The sequence below is a fragment of the Vipera ursinii genome (genome assembly GCF_947247035.1).
Source record: "Vipera ursinii genome assembly, chromosome: 3".
In the NCBI taxonomy this organism is placed as follows: Eukaryota; Metazoa; Chordata; class Lepidosauria; order Squamata; family Viperidae; genus Vipera; species Vipera ursinii.
In genome coordinates, this window is record NC_139516.1 from 196,241,453 (window position 1) to 196,269,277 (window position 27,825).

The 27,825-nt window shown below is 34.9% G+C and overlaps 1 protein-coding gene across 4 annotated transcripts in view; it reads right to left on the reverse strand.

Moving 5' to 3' along the window:
* Positions 1-27,825, reverse strand: part of TRPS1 (transcriptional repressor GATA binding 1) — a 280,036-nt gene that overhangs the window by 179,330 nt on the left and 72,881 nt on the right. For 3 of the 4 annotated variants that reach the window (XM_083359820.1, XM_083359817.1, XM_083359818.1), the window contains one exon: positions 9,036-10,165. In XM_083359820.1, coding sequence (XP_083215946.1) covers positions 9,036-10,165 — 1,130 coding nt within the window. The remainder of the gene's footprint in view (positions 1-9,035; positions 10,166-27,825) is intronic. The other variant, XM_083359819.1, reaches the window with a different exon arrangement.

Sequence of the window (27,825 nt, forward strand, 5' to 3'; positions counted from 1 at the left end):
CTGTAGGCTAAAACAGGACATAAAAATAATGAAAACAATAATCCTGGGAAAAGGTAGAGGTAAACCTTTCCATACATCCAGCAAGAAAACTCAGGTTTATGTCCATATAGTCATCAAATTAAGGTTGAACTTGAGAATCTTTTATTTCTATAAATAAATCTGGTGATTTTATTTCTCAGTCTGTTTTTCTGGTGCCGATACTTCACAAATGAAACCCTGTGGAAAAGATGAGCTTTCTAAGTCAGAGATGAATATGCAAAGAAAGTTGACACCATTGCGAAACTACTGTCTCCTCCTCCCCTTCCTACACAGATACACACACCTGCTTTGAATTCCCTCACAGGGATCTTGTTTTTACAGCATTTGGACATTGTGTGTCTCTGCTGCAAATCATAGCAAAAGATCTCACTTTCCCTACTAATGGAATGTAATAGGCTGAGTTGGAAATACAGGCTTAAGCTTAGATAAAACAAAGGAACCACCATTTGTAGGTACTTTATTGAAGGGATTAAAATACAAAGGAAATATATATGCAAACATATGCATGTACTACTTTTGACTAAGAAATTGGTAAATTACCTTTTTTTTAAAAATGTAACTTAAGTATGCTGGAATATAATCACTTCATTACAAAGAAGTGTAATGGCACAGCCAGATACTGGCATTAAGATAGGATGGTTGGGTTGTTTTTTAGGGGTGGGGGAGGAGAGAAAATAGGAAGAAAGTGGGAGTTCCCCAAAATTTTGAAACTCTTCACAATTACTACTATGTCTAAATTATGAGTGGGGAAGCAAAGGAGAATCAATACAGTTGAGAAAACTAATTTTGTTTCTTAAGTAAAAGATTTTGATTTGCTTTATTTTTATAAACTATATGTATTGGTATTTCTTCAAGGAAAAAGCATTGCTAAACATTTTCTTTGCTGGGATTCAATTTACTGGAGGTTGAAAGATTTAATTATTAAATGACCACAATCATTTGACAGATACAAAAATGTATTTGTTAAATTTAAATGCCACCCAGAATCATTTGTTAGTGAGATGGGCAGCATATACATTTAATAAATGCATAAAGTTTGTTTCATTTTAATTACTAATTACACAATTACTAAAATTACTTAGTTAACAAGTTCTAAGAGTCTCTCTATTCTTTCATTTTTATATATCAAAAGACAAGCAGGAACTGTTTTATTCCAGAATTCCTTATTTTCTATTTGTGGATGTGACAGAGAAAGTCATAATTGTGGTATCTCTCACTCCTCTTCATTCTGTCCTATTCAAAATATTGTCTATTCAGTAAAATAAAAATAGCAAAACACATCCTATTATTAAATTGCTTATTTAAAATCCAGTATGGTGACTTTTCCAAACTGAATTCTTTAAAAAAAGTGTTCTTAAAAGAAAAGAGAACAAGGAGAACAAACAAGAGATCTGATTGTATGTGATACTTTGCAAGGAGAAAAATGGGAAAATACATTGGGTCAATCTCGAAAGCTTTAGCTAAGAAAGAATGAGAACTGTACAATATGCAATTTCTAAATACAGCCCATTTAAATGTCCCATATACCTTGGAATAACAGGCATGCCTATTTTCATTCAAGCAGACCATGAAAAGTACTGTATTACTGAAGTATGTAAAACATATGTTCCCACATTGGAACAATATGTTGCCAATTTCCTGTATATACCATAGAAACAGAACACTTTTTTACTAGCTAACATGATACCGTTTTATTAGAATTACAGTAGCACAGAAACTTCCCAGCCAGGATCTGGACCCTGCTGTGCAAAGCTTTATAGTAAAATAGAATTTAAAAACAAAGAAATAAAATCAGGACTAGCCTTTAGCAAAACAAGCATAAATCCATAATCTTTAATGCAAAAATATATGTGCAATTGTACCTTTCATGTAACAGGATATTCAGCAATACCAAGGGATACATGTCATTTAATACAACCTTAATACCAATATGATTAATAAATGTTGAAATATAACTTCACACATTTTTCTCTACAAACGCAGAACAGTTTGAGCCATGTTTCCAGCCTGCATACTGAGTGGAAAAATAGATAAAATATTGGAGATATGGTTTAGTTGTATGGGAAGAAAAATATCACTGATGCAGAGGCAGAAAATCATCCTTTTAGACTGTAGGTAACACAGATAAAAAAAATGCAAACGCTCCATCAGCATCAACTCAAATGAAAAGGAGTAAGAAATTTCATTATCATCTGCTATTTATGTGTTTTATGTCAGCATTATTCTACTTCATCTTTTGCTTGTAAGAGTTTGTGTTGTAGTTTTTAAAAAAAATCTGAAAAAATGTTATTTTTCACTCATTATTTGAAATTCTTTCTTATTTTCTGATCCATAATGATTGTGGCTTTTCCTAATGTAGCAAAAAAACCAGCAACCCATACCCTTATTTATTTATTTATTTATTTATTTATTTATTTATTTATTTATTAATGGGATTTATATCCCGCCCTATCTCCCGAAGGACTCAGGGCGGCTAACAACAAAACATATAATAAGTACAGAAATTAAGATAAAAATAAAATTAAAATCATCTGTGCAATAAATTAAAATTAAAAACTAAAAATAAATTAAAAATTGTAAATATAATTAATTAAAATGCCTGTCAGTCTAGGTCAGCCTGGTGGAATAGGAGTGTTTTGAGGCCGCGGCGAAAGGATTGGAGATTTTCGGTCATCCGAAGCTCAGGGGGGAGCTGATTCCATAGGACTTGCATTTTAAAATGTATCCCTTTCTCAGTATAAACTTTTGAAAAACTACTTTAATGTACAGTTAACAAAAAATATTTGTATAAATTTTCTAAATACCTACTTTTTCCAGATATCAACTTTGTATGGATAAATACTTTGTATGGACTATATTAAAGTTATGTGTGCTGTATTTTCTTGTAATGAAACTTTATAATGAATGAGGTGATACTATAAGAGCTATATTTGAAGAAACATAGTAGAAACAGAATATGGAATAAAACAAAAGAGGGTGGATCATATTGTTTAACTGCCACCATACTGTTTAATCTGCAGAGTAAATTACAAATTGGAAGAGATAACAGCTGGAATAAAAACTGGAGGTCAAATATTAATTTTGGTATCTGTGTGATACTTCATTAGTTGAAAGAAAAAAATGATTTAGAAGACCTCATTAAGAAAGCTAAAACTTGAAAAGTGGATTTTGAATTATTCTTAAATATTGCAACAATTAAAATATAATATTTTTATGCTAACATGTTTAGTTGATGGCAAAGTGAAGATAGAGGATAATTTTGATTCTTTGAGATGGTCAGTGTGCTGGAGAACTGAAGAAAAGATGAATTCTTGGGAGAAAGACAAAATTAGATAGGATCATGATGGATAAGGGCACTTTTAATAAAATAAAAAGCAAAGCAGTTGTAGCAACAAGGTGGCAATGTATGGCAATTAAATCTTAGTTCTGAAAAACAGCAAGGGGAAGAAGATAGAAATGTCTGAATACAGTTGTGGTGGACTGCAAGAACATTGAGTCAATTAATCCTGGACCAAATAATGATTAACCATTCCCTTAAGGCAGGCATGTCAAACTCACGACATCATGTGACGTCGTGCAACATATCACAACTTTTTCCCCTTAGCTGGCAATGGGGTAGGCGCAGTTTCTGTATGACACATCTGGCCCACAGGCTGGCAGTTTGACATGCCTGCCTTAAAGCAATAATTAGCAAGTAAAAACTCAAGATATTTTGGGTATATCATGTAAGTAGATGATGGATAAAAAAAAAAGTAGGGTAACAACAACCAAGGAAAATTCAAAAAGGAGACAACCTACAAAGTGGATGAAGAAAAGATGGTGAGGAGTTACCAATATAGTTGCTATACTGAGAGCCCAACTTAATTACATTCAGTCGATTATGGTATTATCATTTTGGCAGATAGGGTGAAAGCAAGTCTCTTTATTCTGACCAGCAAAATAAAGCTTTGAAGCTTGTGCCAATTCATTCACAAAGAAGTTCATATTGGATTCACTGAGTCATTTTGGCAAGATGGGCAACACAAAAGTTTAATAATGAATAAAATATAAATGAGGTGGCTGGATGGAGTCACTGAAGCAGTAGGTGTGAGCTTAAATGGACTCCACAAGATGGTAGAGGACAGGAAGGCCTGGAGGAATGTTGTCCATGGGGTCGCAATGGGTTGACACGACTTCGCAACTAACATCAAAAATATAAATATCTTCAATACTTAGACACAGCAATGGAATTCCTGGTTTTGCATGCATAATAGACAACAGAATGTATTACGTGGCAAGTATGAGTGTCAAGAAATAGGGAAGAAGAGAACTAAACAACAGAGAAGCAAGAAATCTAGAGTATGTTTGCTTTTATGTTACAACTATAGCTTTTTTTAATTGAACACTTAATGTTGTTAAAATAATTGAAGCATAATCTACATAAGTAGAAAATAAGTTAAAAAATGAAAATAATTTTAAAAAACATGTTTCAATATTGATAATATTGCTAAAAGTAGTGTGCCACTGATATTAATCAATATTTTATTTTATTTTGTTTATGTTTCGTTATGTTTATGGTGTTCTATAAAGATTAAAAACTAAAAAATAATTGGGACTTAAACTAAATTGTAATCAGAAAACCACATCTAATGAAAGGATAGCCTTAATCACATTTCCAATTTGTTTAATATCTCCTTACTTACTTCATTCATCTCAATCATATGCAGCTTTATGTTTATTCTAGTGGTAACATTCAGGCTATACAAAATCCCATCAAAAGTTTGTAAGAGTTTTTAAATTTGGAACATAAACACCTATTTGGTTACTGCTGAGGGATCTTTAGCATCAGTCATAAAGAGCTATATACAACAGAATTCACAAAGGAAGCAGAAAGGAAATGAGTATTGGGAAAGAGAAGAGTGGATGCAAGGCGATAGCTCTTTCTTGATCATCATCAGAAATATGATTTACACTAGTCTGCCAAAAGTCAGAGAAAGAACTGACTGAACGAATGAGAAATATGAGAAACTGGGTGAAATAGAACAATATTGAGAATACTTTCTGAAGGCACAAGAACTTAAACATCATTCCCAATTCAGCATTTGGGCACAGTCATACATGCCTAGATAAAGCATTCTACAATCAATGAAGCATAAATGCCAGCCAGACTTTGATGCAACAGACTTTGCATCAGTGGCCATTTTCTTCTGTAATTTATGCTACTGTTGTTGATTTTCTTTTCTTTTGGTAGTGGTGCTAAGTGGATTTAGTGTTTTATGCTTGGACACGTTATTGTGTACACTGCCCAGAGTCACCTGTATGAGATGGGTAACAAGGTAAGGTAAGGTAAGGTAAGATACCTTTTATTGTCATTTTTTACTGTGGGCACATTGGCACATATAAATCATATATATAAGTAAAAACAGAAATATGTATGTCACTTGCACAATTTACATTGCTCATGTACTGATAACATACTCTTTGATTTATCGGATATTCATGAATAGTCCTTCACTAATTAATCTATTACAAGATTTCACTGAGTATCTTATCTCAGCAAAACTGTATTCAGCAAGTCTTACCTTAAGCATAAGGCTCCAGTTACATTTGTATTTAAACTATGATACTGCAGGTAATGTTGAATTTTATTTCCCAACAGTACTTTTAAGATAATGGGAAGGATGATCTAAAAACTTTTAAAAAGCCAACGTTTCTCTACACAAGCAAATACATTTACCTGGAGAAAATCCCACTTAACTCAGTAAAACATAGGTATGAGAAGATACTCACAAAATCCTCTGTTCCTTGTTGCTCAAGGCAGTTAATTTTCATTTTGCTATGGTTTTATTATTTGCAATCTACAAAGATTTGAATTTAATCTTTCACTCTCTTTTTCAAAAATCCCACAAAAATTTCCAGAAACACAGACTGAAATCATTTGGCTCAATAAATGAGTCAGTTAAATATGTTTCTATCATATTTAATCTATCTTAAAATAATTTTGTTTCCTATTTTATCCTAAAATGAAAGTAAGCATGCTTAGCTACATATAAAAAGAAACAATGACAAGAGTAGCCGTATAAATCTTACAGAATAACTGTGTTCAAAAAACAATTTTGAAATGTTTTTTTGGTAAAATATATGTAAGCATATAAGAGGGAAAGAGTATGCATAAATACTGGTTTGTTGTGCCAAAAAGTTGATAGAAATCTAGCCAACTTCTTTTTAACTCAAAAGCCCAATTTTAGCTTTCCAAAACATATTTAGAACTTATGTTTCGCCTCTCAATACCATTATGTACCATTGACGTCAGAGGGAAGTATATGACAATCAGGGTTTTTTTAATAACTAAGAAAACTAAATTGAACATCACGGTCTAAATTTCTGTTTCATGGAATTGAGAAAAACATTTCCACTGAAGCTGTATCTTAATTTAAACACACATACACACAAAATAAAAACATCAAGGAAGCGTTTTCAACCACAATTCACAATCACCCAAGATATATCAAAAATTAAAATATTAGAACTTTCATTTAAATAGAAGAAATTCTTTGCATTCTCTTTTTTCAATGTTTTCCTAAGCTGGCCTTATTAGTATATATTATAACCCTGCCTAAGATATAAAAGCTGCCATTCATCTTTAAAACTTGCCATATTTAAATAATTAATTTTTGTCTCCTAGTGGGCCATTCAAATTGAAAAAGAGAAAACTGTATGATAAAGCAAATCATCTCATATTAAGATAATTATATCCTCTCTTTCATTTCTTGGTGTATATTAAACGTGTTCTCAAGGCAGCAAACTTTATGTTTACTTTCTAGTTGTATGAGTTCCCAGTTTCTCTGTTTGGGCAAAAATGCCTATTCTCCTTCCCTTCCAACAATGACCAAATACATTTTTCAAACTAGAAAACACCGAAGTATCTGATAGCATATTAACCTATTTACATGGGATACAGTAATTTGCACAGTAGTTTAGTGGTTTGTTACTGACTTTTTTTAGATAACACCTCATTAACAAAAATAATTTTATTATATAAAATGAAAGACAACTTGGCATAATTCCGCTTCCTCCCCAAAAAATAAAGGATAGGTCAATCTCAACAAATCTCTGAAAATGGAACATGCCTATACTTTTCCATACAAAAGTAAGGCAGAATGAGGGAAATCACTAGGAACGATAAACTGCAAAGCAATGTTGGTATGTGAGCCTAGAAAAAGAAAACAAGCAAAACCCTTCTTCTCTTTAGGACAGGGGTGTCAAACTCAATTTCATTGAGGGCCGCATCAGCATTGCGGTTGCCCTCAGGGGGCCGGGTGGGTATGGCCTGGGTGGGCGTGGCCTACTGGGTGGGCGTGGCTAGAGTGCGTATGGCCTACTGGGTGGGCATGGCCAACTCTACATCGTTCGCATCAAGGGTGCCTATGGGGGCCTGGGCAGGAGTGGGACAGATCTGAGGGTCTCTGGCAGAAGGAGGGTCTCTGGGCCAGGGCCAAGGCAGTGGGAGCCGTTCCCTCACTGTTTCCAGGATGGCTTCGCGGGCCACATGAAACCACTTCGCGGGGTGGATCTGGCCCCCGGGCTTTGTGTTTGACATGTCTGCTTTAGGAGAATTCTGTGGCCATACAAATTTAATCAAAACTGGGGGGAAGGGGGAGAGCAAAGCCTTGAAAAGAGGAGGAGAAGGAAAAGAACAAGTAGTAGTAGAAGTAAATTGCAATCGAAAATAAAGTTATTCCATTTGGAAATCAACATTAGCTATCAGATAAAGAGTTCTACACCATGTTCATATCATATGGTGTTTAATTTACAGACTGCTGAACAATATGGGACATTATGCTATGATCTGGAAGGGCAAGTAAACCTTGTATCATACCTTACACTAGATTTATATATGTGTTTGTGTGTGTGCGTGTGTTATGTTGGTCTCTCTTAAACAGCTCCATCATAGAAACCTTGGATTCCTATTATCTGCCTTGCAACAGCTTGCTGTTTGTTGCCATTGCTTTCTATCCTTCCTAGAAGCAAGCAGAATCTTATCTTCCTATTCCTCCCTGCAATAATATAGCCCTGCTCCCCACAGTATCCCTACTTCTCTGAGAATTTCACCCCACCAAATCTAGAACTCTGAATCCATATTCTGAACCCATATTCTATAGCCCAGCTCTATCAACACCACTAAACCCCCATTGAAGATCTGATGAAAGTTGGCTTGGACATCATCCAAATGTAAGAGTTTTATTTTACTGTACAAATAAATATAAACTGGCTGACAGACCAGAGACTGATTTGCAGTTTATGGTTCCTGGCTAATTCTCTAAGTTTGGCTTATTTTTCTATAAAAATACAGCTACTGTCATTGGCTACATTTTTGCATTTTTGTGATCATAACATAGTTATTTCCAAGATATGTGTATGTGTGTATAACATATTACATATTACTTAGCTAAAGGATGAAAAGATCTGAGACTAAATGTATAATACATGGGTTTCATGTCTATAAGGACCTGAATCTGTGGCTCATTATGCCCCTTTACTTTCAAGCTTTTCAGAAAGTCCACAAGACCAATTTATTTACACAAGTTTGCCCTAAGGTCTCCAATTCTATTGTATGAGTTACACACTGGAAAGTTTATTGCTACTTGGTGTTTTAAATAAATACATTGTCTTGTTTTATGAAAGTAAAGTGCCTTGCAAAGGCTCTGGCCTTACAGATACAAAAAGATCAAAATAAAATAAATAAAAATCTAGACACAGATAGCAATATGAATAATTTTTTGCATCAGATTATACCACCGGACATCCTTGGATTGGGGCTGCATCACCCCAATGCTCAACAACATGGCCTTTATTTGGACTATGCCTAAATTGTCATCTCTCAGTTATATAAAGGGCATAGATGGTGGGGTAAACACCTGACTCACTCTAGGCCAGACTCACCACATGAATGTGGAAGATGTTAAGAAATGTACATGTGCTCTCATACACAAACATGCCCACACACAGACTTTTACCTGTAGTGTCGAGAAATCTCCTCCTCTACCTGAGTGACAAAGTCACATTTGGTACACGAGTGTTCTTTGCTTTCTTTGACAGTCAGTGGTCCATCCCCCCCTTGCAGGGTATTTGCTTCTTGCTTGACTTCAGACACCTGGGCTTCGTGTGTGGTTTCATAGTGAAGCAGGAGAACGTCTACATCAGGAGTGGAGAAAGAGCACTGGTGACACTGATGCTTGACTCTGGTGCCTCCTGGCATCCCAGGGGACAAGTGCAAGAGCAAGAGAGCACAATGGGAACAATTACTTTTCCTGCAAGCAAAAGGATAAGTAATTTCTCCAAGGTGCTTTTCTGGACTACAGAGGCCTCGGGGACAAAACTGACAGTGCTTAATAGTACATTTATGAATGTTGTGTAGCTGCTGATAATGACGAAGAAGAGGTCCCACCACTATTACATTTGGGCCATGGCTCTTTGAGTACCTAAAATCACAAAACTGACAATTGTAGCTTGTCACCACGTGGTCCTCCACTCCTGAGCTGGAAAAGTCTTTGTTTTTGGCCATGCTAGAGCCCTTTTCGCTCTTTGTTGCTAACTCTTCATCTGCATTTTTGGTTACGTCATTGTGATTAATGACTGACCCCCTTGAGAGTTTGTCATTCCGATCTGGGTGAGGGCCCCCTGCCTGGTTCCCCCCATGGTGCTTGCTGTAATGTTCTAATAGTTTGAGAGAGCTGGAGGATTCACAACTAAAGCTGCAGAATTTGCACCAGTAGTAAGTGGAGGCATCCGTACCGTTTTGTCTTGAGGATTCAAGGGGCTTGATGGGCACCGAATAGCCAACTGGAGTGTCATCTCCACATCTGATGGTGATCTTGTCCTGCCACTTCCCCAAATCTCCCATCTCACCCGATCGAACAGTAGGACTGGACTTGTTCGAGTTTCTGTCTGTGGCTTTGCTGCCTTCAGAGACAGGAAGGGAGGCCTTGATCTTGTTTGGATGGGTCTGCAAGAAGTGCTGTTCCAACTCAGTTGAAGAATTGCCCATGTAGGTGAAATTGCAGAACTTGCAGCGGAAATATTTGGTGTTGCCTTGGCAATCTGGAGTTTTGCGTCCAATGCCAATAAAGGTCCCACCTAAGGTTACCTGCAGAACATGAAAAGAAGAACAAGTTCTGTAAGTGGTGTAGGACTTCCTGTTCCTTAGATACAGGGATATAATACAAAATAATAATAATAAAAAAGTTGGAATATTAATCTGGGAAACTGAACAATAGCAACTTTTCTCTTTCAGTCCCCAAATAATTCCTTATCATTTAACAGGCAAATTATTAAACTTTGTAGAGAGTAAAAGAGTTTCAGAAGAAGAAGCCAATCTTAAGGAAAACTCAAATATGAATACTGTCTTCCCGCAAGTGCTTCAGCTAATGAGAGGGAGGGGGGAGAAAGAGAGGAGGAATCAATGTTATTGAAGCATAGTAATTTCTGGAAGCTCAGAACAACTAAAAAAAAGCATGACTATAAGAAATAGAGAATGTTCGCAGTCGAGAAGATATATTCCTAAAAAGTTAACCAGTAAAGGAAATTTTTAAAAAATCAAGAGCTTTAAGATTATTTGCAGGTGGCAAAAGACAACATATGAATCCAGAAGAATCATAGTTCATATTTTTCTTTCTTCCTAAATAAGAAATATCATCAGTCCTGAACCTTCGTTCCTTCAATCAGATTTAAAAATCTACAAAAGAGGCCTAAAAAAGAAAGTTTCACCGGTGCCATTAAGAAAACAGTATTTTGCCTGAGATTGTTAAATTAAGAGGTTTCATTTGCATTTTCCATTAAATACATAAAAGTTAAAGAAATGGCTTGAATCACTACCGACACTTTGGCAAAAGTTAACTTTGGTTTGTGCTATGTTAAGGGCAACAAGTTGAAACTAATTTTAACCTATCAGGAGAGAAATATTGCACAGTGCATTTTTAAACACTAATTTTCTCAATGTAGCTGTTTCTCAGAAGCCTTAATTTAGCAAAATATAGAAAAACCACAAAACGCAAGGGACAGAGCTCGTGATGTAACAAACACTTTTTTTGGGGGGGATGGATGGATGGAGGTCCAGGTCTTCGCATAAGAGTGCAACTTTTTTCTTGCAATACTGAAACAACTTTACTGCACCTGAGTATCCGGGCTTCAGTTCACCAACATTTATAAAACAGAAAACTATTTTCATGAACAGGAAAATACTCACTAAAGAACAATAGCAATTCATGAAAATCACAGGTGGAAATGAGAAGATGGCGTATGAATGGAAATTGGGGGGGAAAAGATACAACCTGCAAATTTTATAACAGTTACAATATCATCATATATTTACTTCTTGGTCTGTGAAGGCAGCTTTCAAATTATTCATACAAAAGCACACATGCATGCATTTGACAAAATGAATTTTCTGAAGAAATAATGCATATGGAATTCTAATTTCCTTCTTGATATGTGCAGATTCCAGAAGCTGGAATCCAACAGTTGTACCTCTTGAGTTTTTTCTCTGTATCCAAAAACACATTCCATAACAGATTGTATTTTCATTCCTTGAACTGCAAAGTAAATTACTGTTTTTCTGGGCATTTCTCTCCCATAATGCATTAAGCAAATCACCCTTTACTTTAGCAGCTGCACCTCAAAGAAACCAAATGATCACTGTTCATTTTGGAATGGAACCATACGGAATGATTCAAATCCATAAAGAACATGCAATGTAAACATTTTTAAATGCATATAATATAAACACCTTTTACCCGTTTAGCTAGAGAAAAGATGACATTTTCACTTACACTGCAAAATTAAACATGGCTCATCTAGCGAGTCAAGATATTGATAAATTACACTATAAAAAGAATTGTGTTTGGCCCACTCTTTTAAGTAAACATGATTTCAAATAAACTGAGATTTTTCTCTACTATGAAGTTAATAAAGGTATCTTTAATAATATCCAACAACACTGGAAAATACGGTAAGCCAACTTAATAGGTTTGTTCTCTTAAAAACTGAATCCTGACACTAAACATAACAAATGCTTTCTAGCACTGAAACACTTAGTGGGTGACTTCTTACATTATTCCCAGCCAAGACCATGCAATCAGTTGTAAAGCGGATTCATATTCTGTATTTATACTAAAATGAATGTAACCGTTTTGCATCTTGCTCTGTATAATTTTTTTTATATTTTTTTTATTCATTACTTAAACTTATTATAGCCGCCGAATTCCAATGGACTTGTGCAAAACTGAAATGGCCAAGTGGTCTAGGCAGATTAATATTTTATACTAGAATTTTGTAGGGTTAAAAAAAGAAAAAGATCCATAACTGACAATTAAAAATTCCGCACACAGAATATTACTATAAATGTTGATTTGGAATAATTTCATATGACCAACTCATGTCACTATCCAAGATTTTCAAAGGCAGAAATTAGTATTATTCAATGTATCACGTTATAAAAGACATCGCTGTTTCATCAACCTCAGTGGACAAGGAATACTGAAATATTTGCTGACCAAATACAACTATTCAAGATTTTTCCTGCTTCATCTAAGTTCCCAAATATTGCCCTTGCTACCCACATCCACGGGTCTCTTTCATTATTGTCTATGAACATGAATGGATCATTGAGTTTATGGACTTACATTAAAAAAACAAGCTACTGAATATAAACAGGTAACAAACCCCACACTCACTCACTGATGTTGTTACCTAGTTGGGAAATGAAACATCTGCAAGCAAACTACCAAGCACAGGGAATAGCAAGAAGTTCACAATTTAACTCTGAGCTACAGGTATTCACTTCTATTCAAACAAGAATGCACTAAAAGCTTGCATTTTTCCAATCCATCCTGTTCTCTAAGTCATCTATTTATGTAATATAAGCACAATAAAATCCTTCTGGAAGCTGGCTGAATAAGCAAATGAAACATGGAGGGAAATCTAATTGAGAGCATAAAAGAATTAGTTTGTTGAAAATGACAATATAAAAGGACCACCTACAAGGACGGAAGAAGCATTTGAGTGATGCTGTGAATTAGATGAACTTTTGAGGAAAAAACAGATGACCTGTGCTAGGGAAAGACATGAAAGAAGGATACATAAATGCTGGAATAATATTGGTATCAACAGGAGAGTTGCCATCTTTTATGGAAATGTGTGCATTCTGATGAATGAAGAAAACCAGCTGGCCAGACTTTTGTGTTTAAGTTAATGTGGCCTTTTTCTTACATCCCATGACAAAGAAGAAAGAAATGTGAGCTGTGTAAAGATAAACATTAGCCAATCTGAAATGCTATGGCTTTCCTCTTCAAGAATTCCTGGAAACTATTTTTGAAGGCTATAAGAACACTATCTGATTTGCCAGGTTACCAGAGATGGAAATAGGAACAGAATACTATAATAATTGGATGTACTTTAAAATTTGTTGAACATCATTCATGCCAATCTTGCTCAAGCAATAACAGCAGCAGCTGATTCTTCTATATCAGGGGCTGGGAACTATGGCCCTTTTATGACTTGTGGACTTCAATTGCCAGAATTCCTGCTGGCTCAGGAATTCTGGGAGTTGAAGTCCACAAGTCATAAAAGGTCCATAGTTCCCCACCTCTGTTCTAGATGGTGGTCTAGAAATGAAATAACCTCTAAGCCACCAGTCAAACCATTATGGACATCCTATAAGTTGTGCATTTTTCTTCAAATGATTGAGGACTTATATTAGCTAGTTTATTTTGAAAGTCTCTGATCATTTGAAGAATAAAGTATGCCATGTAAGTATGTTTGCTTCAGTATTAAACCATGCTTAAAATGTATCTTTAAAAAATATAAAAGGAAAGCTAATATTCAGTTCAACATACTTCTATGTTGAACTATGCTTCAGTAAATTGCAGCTAATTTGCTAAATCCTCTTGGTTTTCCACCACCAATCCCTGTTCACAGGCATTGGAAACCTGGCCAGCAGCAGAATTAGAATTCCTCTCCATCTTTCAACCAGTATCAGCTACAGACACTTCAATTTGTACTGAAACATATTGTGAATGAAATTGATCTTCACTGATGGCAGACATTTGCTGATTCTATTGTTTAAACTAGAGGCTACAGTTACCCAACAGTAAGGATAGCCAGCCTTGTATCCTAAAAATATATCCATCCAATGGTGAAAGATCAGAGAATTTTTTCATTATTATTTTGTTAAATCACACAAAGTTATTCTGGATAGCATATAATAAAACCAGCAACTAAAACTTTCCATAAAATCAATTAAAAACAATAAACATAAGTACAGCATCCCCCAGATTTGCTGAAAAAAAATTAAATGCTTTCTGGAAGGTCACAAGGATTGGGGCTAATCTAATCTCGGGAGGGATGACAGTCCAGAAGGCGGAAAACACAGCAGAAAACTCATCTCTTAGGTCCCATCATCTCCCTCCCTTGCAGATGGGACCTGCCACTTGCCTTCCTCCCAGGTCTAATGGGATGGGTAGTTGTAATAGGGAAGAGACTATCTCTCAAATAACTTGGCCCTATGGCATGTAAGGCTTTAAAGGTCAAAATGAACATCCTGAATTGGACTTGGAAGCAAACGTGGGAGTTGTGGACCAAATTATTTGGAATGTAAAGTAGGTAGGCAGAATCTGCACCCCAAGCAAGTTTCCAATGTGCTGGAACGGCAGTTCCCAAAAGGCAAAAAAGCCGGCAAGAATTGTATCACTGTAATATAGTTATAGCATTTTGCTATAAATACAATACATGTGGGAGGGCTTTAATCTTGTCTCAAGATTAAAGATAGGTGACATTTTTAATTACTGTATCTACACCTTACAATTAAGAGGGAAGCTCCAACGAGCACAATGGATTAGATGTTGCAAAGTGACAAGGCTAAGATTTCTCTCTTTTTTTCTGGAGGGATTTTATTCATTTATTTAACCGTGTAAACATCCTACTAGGATTATAATAGTTTATTTTTTCCCCACTGTGATGGAATCTCTCTGGGGAAGTCAAAGAAGAAAAATGACCATTGCAAAAGAAACATTAAGCCAGGAGAGATAGGGGAAGCCTAAGAAAGAAATGCAGAGCATCTCAAACTCAATTTTGGTAGGTATACGTTGAGTGGAAGAATAGCAACAAACAGCTTTCAAGAAATTTAAGCAGTTCTTGTTTCTTCCATTCTTGCCATTCTCACAAGGTTTGATAATCACTGATTTTTGACAAAATCTGCAGCCAAAATTTAGTGACATATTTGGAGATGGTTTTGGGAGCCAGAAATTAAAGATCTTGGAGAAGACTTTGTGTGTTCTTGGATCACAAGTTGAAATTCCAAGCCCAAATGATTCTTCAGCACTATAATATCAATGTGTTATGTCTTTTTTGGATGTTACTCCAGGCTTTTGTCCTCAAGAAAGTTAAATGTAGATTAACATTGATGAGTGGGTTTGCAGTTAATATGTTGACATGTTATTAAGCTATAATTACTATTTGGCATGAGTGCAAAACTGATAGGCCCAAACAACCAGACACACATGTAGAATTTAAACTATCTACTTTACTGTTCTCTGCTCATAATACAGGAATCACCCCAACTAGCAGCTTTTGCTGGGAAAGACCAAATTAGCTCTAAAGGCATTCTAGGACGTCAGACCTTGATTTCTTGTATTTATGTAGTGAGTCTAGGCTAATTCCCTGCTTTGAGACCTCCTCCCAACTGGGATGATGGTTGCTCTCCAATCAAACCAAAGCAGATTGCAAGAAAATCTTGTAGAGTTATCAAGGGTATTTATTATGTTTTTTGAAAGTATTCCTTCAGAATAAGGAATTCTTAAAGATTTGTAAAATTTACCCTACTCTCAACAGCCTAGAGCAGGGGTGTCAAACTGCCGGCCCGCAGGCTGGATGCGTCATCCAGAAGCCACCCCCACCCCCACGCCAACAATGGCGAAAAGGCTCCGATACGTTGTGCGACATCACATGACATCGCGAGTTTGACATGTCTGGCCTAGAGAAAAATAAGCTCATTAACTATTATCATAGAAACAATTGAATTTGCTCTGCCTAACTGAAGCTTGTTTGTTTCGTTATGCTGCATATTGACTGCAGCCTTCTGATCTATGTAAAGATTTCACATAAGGAAAAGGACAAATTCAGGGATTTCTGCTTTCGTAAGTAAATTCCACAAGTTCACATGGCTGACATAATTAAATTCCCTTCTATTATGAATGAAGCACATATTAACTTCTTCTTGGTATTCTTTTGCTTTCTCTGACATTCAGTATGTGTCAACAGTAATGTCTCTTGTTCTTTGCCCTTTTCTAAAAGCTGCTTGAAGAGCTGGCATCCTCCTTTCCATGTAGGCCTCTGAGTTGGATGAACCTAAGCATTATTTTGCTTTGTAAAATTAAGGATACTGTATGTTATCTATTAAGTCTCCTTTCTTCAGCATTGTTGTCATTATTTCCAATCTGTTGGTTTCCAAATTTGTTGATATAATTTTACTGATTCTTCTTCTTCTGCTTGCTGTATTTCTATAGGTATTCCACTAATGGACTTCTAACTTGGATCAGAGTGTTAATCTAACTTAATATTCTAGTATTAATGTTAGATGTTCTTATAAACATCTTCTAAGGTTTCTGAAATGATCATGTTGCCTCCAGCATCTTATTTTTATCATTCCTGCAATACAGGTGTCTTTGCTTTAGCTTATTTACTTCCACTGTGTATTTTTATGGATGAGCGGAAGCCATTTAACATTTTGTAGCCGACTAAAAATGCCTTATCTTTTTGACAGTTCAATGCTATGGAAATAAGTTTACCAAAACAAAAACAACAACCCTGCTTTACTACCTTCACTTACTCTTAGTATCTTCAATATGCCATCAAATATCAATGTTATAATGTATATCAACCAAATCATTGTGTGATCCCATTTATGGGGTCCCACTAATACTTTCAGAAAAAGAAATGACATCACCAAGAAAATAAGTGAGATTAGCAAACAAAATTAAAATGTACAATATCTAAATGATATGTAAATAAAATGTATATCACTTCCAAATTGTAACTGCAATATGTGCATCTTGTGTATATACACACAAAATTGTAACCATTTAATCCTCATCATTGGTCAAAGATGATCACTCAAGTCCTATATTAACATTTTAAAAATACATTATGTTCTATGTAGTATTCCCAGACAAAAAATAATTCTGGGCCACAAAGGGTTATTGGTTGTTGAGTTTGAATTTTATTAAAATAAAAAAAATATTAAGTAAAAACGTAATGGAAAAGTTGTTTTTCATACTTCATAAAATATACTTGAAGGATCATGATGTAGATAAATGAATAGAAAATAATAGGCCAGTTTATAGGTAAAGATATTTGAGAAGCACAAAGAAAGCATGAATGGAAAAAGTGCATTTTCAATCAGAGATTATTTTTTTGCATTTGTTATATATGAATCTGCAAATGGATAAAAGATTTATGTAAAGGATATACATGGAGAGGAATGTTTACCACCTAGAATTACTCATAAAGTAAAAAAACTAAGATTAAAATCAAATAAATAAATAAATTTAATCATGTATTCTCAGTAGATGAAAGAACTTGCATTTATTTTTAACTTCCTAATCTACCGGTAGTCTACAGTCCCAGGATTTCTTAGTGGTTTCCTATCCAATCATATCTGATCTGGTTTACTTGTCCAAAACAGTCAAAATCAACTACGTGCTGCCATCTACTGTGGCAAATGATTAACCAACTCATATCCCGCCTTACCTTTCTCGTTGTCTTATCTAACTAACTACAGTCATGTTTTCAAGTTTTTTTAGACCACTATGAACCTGCAGAAAACATATTTGATGTTTAGAAACCCATGATAGTTTTCTAAATGTAGCCCAAGTAAAAGGAATGACTCGTTGCATTTACTTATCTTGTTGTGCCATTATTGCTATACTTTAAAGTAAAACTCTGTACTCCTGCCAATTTTCTTAGTCATTTGATTGGATTCAATGCTTCAGAAAGCAAAAACATCAGTTTAATCTAATGAGTAATGCATAGTCTTTCATCCTTTAGACATGACGTGTAATCTCTTTTATGTAACTCGTACTACTATTGAGCTATAGAAGAGCTACACAACTCTTAAAGCTAATTTGTAAGATTCAGATTTAAGTAACAGCAAATTTATCAGAAATGGAAGTACTATACTGTAAATTATAAGACTATCACTTTAGAAGATAATATGCAATAACACCGATAATTGGATTCACTTCTAACATTTTAAAAACCTGTCCAAGCAGTCATTAGAGGTATCATAAGCATTTCACATCCATTGTACAGAATGGATAACTTGACAGAATATATTCTTTAAATCTAACACAGATTTAGAGAATATATATTATCTATCTATATATATATAGAGAGAGATATAAATAAATCCCTAAATCTAAATCAGCAGCTTCTAAATCTGTCAGTGCACCATGCAAACAAAAATACATATTCTACATATCAAAATTCTCTATTCCACTGGTTCTCAACATTTTCTTCATCATGGACCCCCTATAAATACCTTTTCTGGACCCCTGTGACAACCACTTCCCTATTCAATTATTGGCCTTTCTTAGGAGGTTGAAAACCATTCTTACAAGGATCTGTGGATCATGGATTACAGGACTGCCCATTGGGCTGATCCTGTGGAAAGTAGATTGTGTCCTTGCAAGATCACTTTCTGTTTGGCACTGTCCATTTCAGAATTAGCTTAAAAACTAGGAAAAAGTATTAGGCAATTACTATTACAACTGGCTATATTTATTTAAAGGATATCCAGCATTCTAGAAACAATCGTTTTCCCTTTTATAAGGCTACGTTTAAAAAAATGGCACAAAATGTTGCTATACATATTATGAAGGCAACGATCACATCTCTACAGCTATATAGATGTAAAAGAGCTGATTTACATAGAAGAAAACAAAGCATGTTCATTCCCCTGTCCTTTCACAAGATCAGATTCTATAGCTACTCAGTGATAATTTAGGTACACCAGCAAAAGTTATACTAGATCTTGGTGCCATGTTACTTTCAACTTTATGGGAAACAGAATCCTTTCAAAGTATAAAGATGGTGCTTGTGATTTTTTTTTTTAAAAAATGAATTTTCTTTCCTATTGAGCTGAGCTTCTAGTGAATGGAAAGTTATGGGAGAGCTGGGCCTATAAGCATTGCAAATGAACCCTCGTTAAGTGTGCAAATGTGACTGAATGCAGGGAGAGAACATTAGGAGTGATGTCTAGGACTTTACTGAGTGCCTGGTTTTTCAGGTTATTAATCACTCTGAGCTGCAGAAACTGAAAATCTTTTTTGTTTGTTTGCTTAAATTATTTCCATCAGCTAAGAGCTAATCCAGCTAAATGATGTTACAAAATCAGATAGCAGCAAACCTTTCAATTATTTGGGTCACTACTTTCAATCAGTAAAGGGTTGATTCTCTTTCCAATCCTTTGAGTCACTCAGTCTCCCACTTGCCGACTATTTTTAATCTTCTAATCCTAAATATTTTCTAATGCTTTTTGTTTAGTCATTTAGTTTCTGCAATCCAGCATCCAGAAAGTATTAACTATCACACAATTAACAATGTTCTAAATATCATGCAGGTCAGAACAGAGGCACCAATTTTTTAGCATGTTAAAAGTGCCACCCTTTAGCACCACTTTTAGCTTTTACAACAGGGAATATTTATATTCTAAAGCTAGCTTTCCTTCTGTAAAATAGAAAAAAAGGTGTTTTGATTAATCAAAGCTTTCTTAAATTCCTCTTTTCTCCACAGCCCATTTGGCCAACGATAATCTATATCTGGTAACGGGGAAACTAGAGAATGATATAAACAATAGGCCATAAGCTGCAGATAGGGTGAGGGACAATGGCTTGATTTTCCATTATAGGGCAAGAAACTATGGTTCGGTGGTAGTCCAAAGTGTGGGCACTGGCAATTCTAGTTTACATTACATTCCTTGTCTAATATAAACTATAATACTCTAAACTTTGATAGTTAACCGATTGTAATTTGAAAAATTGGGAAGCCGTCACATCCAAAGCAAAGAATCAAATTCTGGAGGAAGAAAAGGATTAACAAATGAATATATCAGATTTCTATGAATTCTTGTAAGTCACTAAGTTCAAATGAGCCTCCCTAAGTTGCTTTCAGAATATAAATGAGAAACTGCAGTCCAGTGGTTGTTTTGGAAATGTTCCCACTTGTCTAGGGAAAGTACAAAGTAAGAACAGGTAGGAGCATAGACGTGCCCTAGGGATACCATGACAGATACCATTCTGGTAGAGCAATGCTCTCACTTAATACCTTACGTAAATACATTCAACTGTGTTTTATTAAACAAAATATAACTTAACAAATAATATATGTGGTTGTAAACAAGAGGTGGCTGAATGTGTGGGAGTGGTTGGGTGGAGGGAGGGAGGGATAATAGAGAGAGATGATAGATGACAGATAGACAGCAGACAGACTGACAAGACAGATTTATACATGTATGTCTATACAATGAAACACTATGCAATATTTTACCTCTTCCATTAGGTCTGGAATACTGTAAAAATGGTCATAGAGGCAACAAAAGATCTTATTTTTTCCATGTGCCCTAAAATGGTAGACCATGACTTCCTGGACCCATTTGTTTCTCTTGGCATTCAACAAGTTTCTCTCATTTGCTTGAGATTCCCATAGACCAAACATGATAATGATCGATATGGGCATCAAAATGGCTTACTAAATAATAACACATTATAAGGAGAAGGGAAAATCATGATACTTTTCTGCTGCTGACAGCTTTTTCAGTTAGTTTCATCATATTCCATCACAGCATCTTTCCAGGACTGGTCTACTATACTTTTGACAAAGATGTAGATCATACAATTATTCATTCATTCCTGCATCCATGCCAAATACCATATGCCCTCAAGGTCCATCATTATGAAAAGTCAAAGTGGGATAGGCTCCAAAAAGGAATATATTTCATTCTAAACAAAGTTAAGTATTTTTACTGAATGCTAATCTTTGAAATGAAATAGGGGGGGGAAGATGGGAAGAGGAAGATCGATTTTGGCTAGTCTATGAAAATTGGATCCATATAAATCAGCAATCAGAGACTGCCAAATTCTATATAACTGATGTTGCAAACCATGACAGAAAAACAAATGAAGAGCTAATGAGTTTCAGAAAAACTGGCTTGCAAATAAGATTCATATTTCAATAAATATGACGATATGCTTTAATTCATATAAACTCTGTATTAGGAATCCTGAAGTTGGCAAGTTGTTTGCAGAAAATGAGTCCAGAAATATTTGATTAATAATTAAATGATTAAGTAGTGACTGCACAGCAACACAAGGAAGCAATCACCAGCAGGTGTAGTGTATGAGGCCTTCAAAAGTGGATAAAACAATCAAATCCATGCATTAGGGTCACACTAAAGTGCTTAATATGTGAAGCATGAAAGTCACAAGACATACCTTAGAACAGGGGTGTCAAACAGTGAGTCCGCGGGCTGGATGCATCATAGCGAAACTGCGCCCACCCCATTGCTGGCAATGGCAAAAAAGTCACAATACGTCGCGACATGTCACGTAATGTTCTGAGTTTGACACTCCTGCCTTAGAGGTTAGCTAGGCTAGGCTTTAATTTTAGTAGTTAATGGAAGTGAAACATAGTTGTGTTATTAATCATGATTTATCAGATATTACTGAGAGAGTTCTGTTGGTCTATTATGGCAACAAAAGAATGCTTGAAATGAATACATTTTCTTCATTCCCACTGGATTTTTTTAAATATTTTTAAAAACATTACTATAGGACACAACATCTACTTTTTACAATAACAACAAAAGCATCCTACTTCTTTGTTCTCAGGGTACACAGGCTTAAAAAACTCCTGTATGCTGTAGACAATTGTTCGAGATGGTGTTCACACCAAAGTCAGATATTGGGATCTCACTTTTGACTCATGTTAAGTATGGATTCTGTGGCTACATATTATAGCATTAAAACAATCCAGGTAGGCTGCCTATTTTGTTATTTACCATTGCTTCTTCTGTTAAATGAGGAACCCTAGAAAAATTTCAGAGGAACTACAATGCTTCTTTCAGACAAAAAATCAATATATGTAAAATCAATGTTACATATATGCATATAAAGTCTGCACACATTGTATGATGAATTTCTAAAAATTCAGTTAAAACTGTTAATATGATTTACTCCAATAAAAGAAAATATATGTAGCTCAGAGCTGAATTATGGAATCCTTATTGCTCTATGAGCTTGGTTGTTGGCTTGTAGGTGTTTCATTACCCAATTAAGTAACTTCACCAAGTGTAGGGATTGCTCCCTGTTTATATACAGTACCTTGTCCTCCCAGTGTGATGGAAACTATAGTATTCTCCTTGATAGTTCCTGGATCAGGGTATTGTTTTCTGCTTAACTGTTTGTCTGATGTTAATCCCTGATTATCTGGATGTTGATTGCTACTGTATACACAGCATGTTCTGGTCTTTTTGATTCCTTCTTAATTTCCACAACCACACCAACACTGGAGGACAAGCTACTGTATATAAACAGGGAGCAAATCCTACACTCACTAGCACTGATGATGTTACTTAGTCAGGTAATGAAATATCTGCAAGTAAACAACCAAGCAAAGAGAGCACCAAGGATTCCACAATCACAACAATCACAGCAATTTCCATATTTACTACAAGCATTTTTTTTAACCTTCTTACAGGTTACATCTGCTTCATGTATAAATGATGAAATACATTTTGCATGGAAGAATTGTTAATACTCTTGCCAAACTCGCCAGAGAAAAAGGGGGAAGGGAGGGGATAGAAGGGAGGGGGAAAGGAAGATCCAAAGCCAATTTAATAATCACCAGTTCCTTATAGAATATACTTCTGTAAGTATCCTGTTTTAAAATGTATTGTTTTAGAACATATTTCTGGTTGAATAGAAAGGGTGATCTCAACTAGATTATCTGTGTACTGTTTTTTACCTCTTTTTGTCTTCCTTGTAGTATCTTGCTGCCAAAACTTATTAAACGAGTACAGTCTTCATTGATCTGTTTTATTTCTAGTTTTATTTATTTAATCTGAGGTATCACACACATCTGGTTTGTTTCAAAAAAAATGCCACCACAAAAAAGTATCCAGGCTCAACCGAAACAAGTACAAGCTTTCCTATAAATAATCAAACACCTAACAATCACCATTAGATATTAAAAAATATAAAAAATTCCTTTATACAGGCCATCATATATCCCTTATGTATTTAAAAAGTAATATTCATCTACAAAAGGATGCAAGGGATAAGGGATTCACATGAAGACTTTTAAAAGACAGCGAAATCCCTCCCCAGTTAAAGAAACTGAATGAAAATGGAGCACAGAAGTTTTTTTTTGGGGGGAAGGGGGAGTTAAAAAGAATGAATGCTACCACATTTTGTTTAGAATCCAGAAACTAGATTGAAACTGGTCCCTCTTACATCCATAGTGTTATGCAATCTTCTGAAATTTGGTGTCTTGCAGACTCCCAATGGCTCTAACTCAATGGCAGTTGGAACCTAAATACATCTGGAATATATCAGTTTGGGAAAGGATGCTATTATTCATGCTCAGAGATTAATGCAATCATGCCTGTTCATTATATAGCCTCACTATTTTTTATTTTGGGATCACCAAGATCATCAAGTAGCAAAATTCCCAGGAATTATCATTTTAATTCAAAATGCTTGTGGCTTTATATATTTCATATCAGATTTATTCACAAGATATGCTTATGCTTTTTATTTGCTTTTGGTGTTTGGATAACAGAATATCTTCAAAATAGTGGTTTCCTGAGCTGTTCTTAGAAGACATCAACGGTTTCACAAAAATGTCCAACTGCCTCATACTCATATGCACCATAGGCCACTTCATTTGCCACTATGAAGCTGTCAGTAACAATAATACTAAAGCTTAGTCTAGCTGGCTTCTTAGCATAAATCTGTAACATGTCTGGATATTATCTTCCTGTAATATTATCATGTAACAAAAATATTTATGACAGGTTTTATTTAAACGAATCAATTCTTTGCTCTTTAGGTGAGGCAACATATTTCTATGCTCCAGAAGTCTTTTGGGAAATGTAAGGATGTTAAAAACCAAATTAATAACATGGCACCTTTAGAGGGGGAAAAAACCTGCTAGTTATAATTAAAAACATGTTACAAGATTGCAGCAAAAAGAAGTTATTCCGTCTTCTATTGTAGTATAAGAAATCTATCTGATCTTAGATAGCTTTGATTTCTTTAAAAAGGTATCTCTCATGGACTTGGTTACCCTGAAATTGTATGTAATTGGAAACATTTTATTCTGCTTGCTGGAAAAGGAATGTAATTTTATTTAAAGCAAAAGTTTTATTTTAAAATATTAGTATTTTTTTTTTGCATAGAGCGGTAATTCACCCACTGAATTATTCATTCATTAAAATAGATTTACTACCCATCAATGCCCCAAAGTAACTATTTAAGTATTTTCTTAAACAGCCAAATATATACTAGTGCCACAAGCAAATTACTGTGTAATCATAATTTCAAATCTAAAAATATTTACTCACCTTTCTGATCTGAAAATACTTATCTTTAACTGTGTCATCTAAATCGCATTTGCATTCTAATTATAAACAAAAAGTTATGAGTATCTTACACAAGGCAGTAAAATTTAAAGACTGAATGATTCATATGTTAATCAGTGCTGCTTCAGTTAAAAAAAGAAATGATGTGAACACACGTGTGGGTGCATCTATGCTAGAATGAAAAGCACGTTGCTGCACATTGATTGAAACCTGAGGAATCCTGTTAAATCAACTTTTCTTCATTTGTTCATTGCTATAATAAAACAATGTGAAAAATGTGGTTATTCGTAAAACATTTATCTGTTAAATTAGCCATCTGCCTTTATTTTCCTATTAAACCCTTCCTTGCCATCTTCCTGCTCTGATTCTGCTAGTCTTTATCACTGGTTGAACCAACTTTTATTATGTCCTGATTTTTCTCATTTTTCTAATATACATTATTTATTGCCTTCAGATCTTTAAACCCAGGTGAACTTAATCACTTAATATGCAGATCTAATTTATTATATATATATATATATATATATATATATATATATATATATATATATATATATATATATATATATATAAAATTAATGTTGCAAGCCACCTTACCAAGTTCTCACCTAAAAGAAAAATAGCAAATGTTTTAAATAAAAAGTTGCATCAACCATTTTCTTTCTTGTCCTATTTGTTCCTGTTTCCACTCAAAGTTCCCCTCTACTGCATTTAGATGTGGCTCACTAGTTCTCAGCATGTCCCAAAGATGCTTTTCTTCAAAAGGAATCTAGACTTCCTTTGTTTTGCTGGAGGATATTTTGCTTCTCATCCAGGAAGCTTCTTCAGTTCTGTTTCAGTTCTCTCCCCCACTGAAAAAGTTCTGAAGATGCTTTTTGAATGAGAAGCCAAACATCTTCAAGCAAAACAAAGTCACAATTTTGTCCCAAAATTCCAAGCTTCAATTTATTTATTTATTTATTTATTTATTTATTTATTTATTTAATTAGATTTGTATACCGCCCTTTCCCGAAGGACTCAGGGCGGTTTACAGGGTAATTAAAACAAGAAATACAAAAGTTAAAAATGATTAAAAAAATTACAACAGTCCCTGAAAAAGTAAAAGCCCCCAATTAAAATTAAAATTACAATTCTCAGCCTGGGTCAGAGAGCTTGAAGAGCCAGGTCTTCAGGTCCCAGCGGAATGAATAGAGGTCGGGGGCAGTCCTCAGCTCCACGGGCACCTGGTTCCAGAGGGCAGGCGCACCCACTGAGAAGGCCCTCCCCCTGGGTGTTACCCGCCGGCAATCTTTTACCTACCAGCTGCATGGTATCCTTCTGATTTAAATTTATTTTTGTACTATTTTTTATACATCAATTGCTGCTTCACTGTATTTGAAAAGAAGCCATTATAAATAATGGAGTATTACCTTTAATATGTAGCATAATCCACAAATTACTAATATTTAATATACATATTTTTTTCTAATCTATATTTTTAATCAAAATTAAGTATAGGGTATCTGATCTAAACTGAAATCCTAGCACAAGACACAGTTCAACCTTATACTGTGGTTTGGAAGTTCTCCTATTCCTGCCCAATCGAAATAAATGCAAATGCATTTTTATTATAAACAAATTTCAAGAAAATGCACATTTAGGAGAAAACTTTGCAGGTCTTTCAACAATATATCCACTTTAATTTCATATTTTTTTTTTCTGAGAAAGAATAAACATTTTTGAGACATCATGCAATTACTTCTACTAACTGTAAATATTTAAGCAGTAGTATTAGGGGGGAAAAGAGGTTTTGTATCTTTATATCTCAATCTTATCTATACTGTGAGGTAGAAAGCATAAATAAAAAGTTCATATTCGAATAACTATATTGGGAGATTGGAAGAAGGCATGTTGCAAAAGAATCAGCAACTTTTTGAAGCATGAAAAAAACAATGGAAATGTGATTTCAGCGACAGTACATCAGTGCATAGCTCAAAGAAATACAACTTTCTGAATTATCACTTGATTTTAGAGTATTTTTAGCTCAATGCAAAAGTAAAAATAGGAAAAATGACATTGTGCCTAACAAAAAATATAGGCCTACTTTTAAACACCACTGTTATGCCTTGGTGGAGCAGTGGGCTAATGCCTCCTTAAGTAACACCAGCTGCCTGCAATTATTGCAGGTTCGCATCCCACCAGGCTCAAGGTTGACTCAGCCTTCCATCCTTCCGAGGTAGGTAAAATGAGGACCCAGATTGTTGGGGGCAATAAGCTGACTTTGTAATAATGCCGCTTGGGGGTGGGCCCGAAAGCCCTAATAAGCAGGCATATACATAGAATGAAGGCCTGAGTCTTCGGAGCAGGGCGGGATATAAATGGGATTAAAAAAATATGTAAAAGGAATACTACAGAATATTACATTTATGGTACATGGAGCATTTTGTTGTCCAGAAATTTAAGCTTTAAAATTCTGGCATTAGATTATTAACGCTATTTGTTTTCAGAAGTTGATGTTCCTCACTCTATCAAAACTCACCAAGGAAAGACATTACTTTCAACAACTATAATACTGTTCTTTTAAAAAAATTCACATATAATTATTTCTTCTTGTAATTCTTTCATGAATTTTTTCTCATATTATTGTATTTTTTTTCTAGATACAAACTACCAATCTCCATGTTTCACATTTTGACATATGAGGCAGAGACATGTGTCATAAAAATTAAAGAGCTCTATCCTTGAGCTATGAAAAGAGAATTAATTGATCATGATAAACAAGAGAACATTTCATCCCTTGGCCATAAAAATCCATGCTTCAAGCTACCGTATTTTAGATTTCCATGTTTAATGGAAGAATGCCTCTGCACCTATTCTACCATTAACTGCCAAAAAGGATTAAATCACATTTAATATCATGCCAAACATATGTACTCAGTATAGAATATCTGTGATTCTGGCTTCAAGTTCAAGTTCCACCAGAAAAGTTCAGATCGCAATGTAAAATCAGTATCTGCTCAGAGTCTACAATCTATGCCCTGAAGGCTTCATAATGGTTCCCATGCCATTTAGTTTTTCTGGAACTGAGGCTCCCCTACTCCAAAAAAACTCCTCACAATTCTACAAAATATTAAATT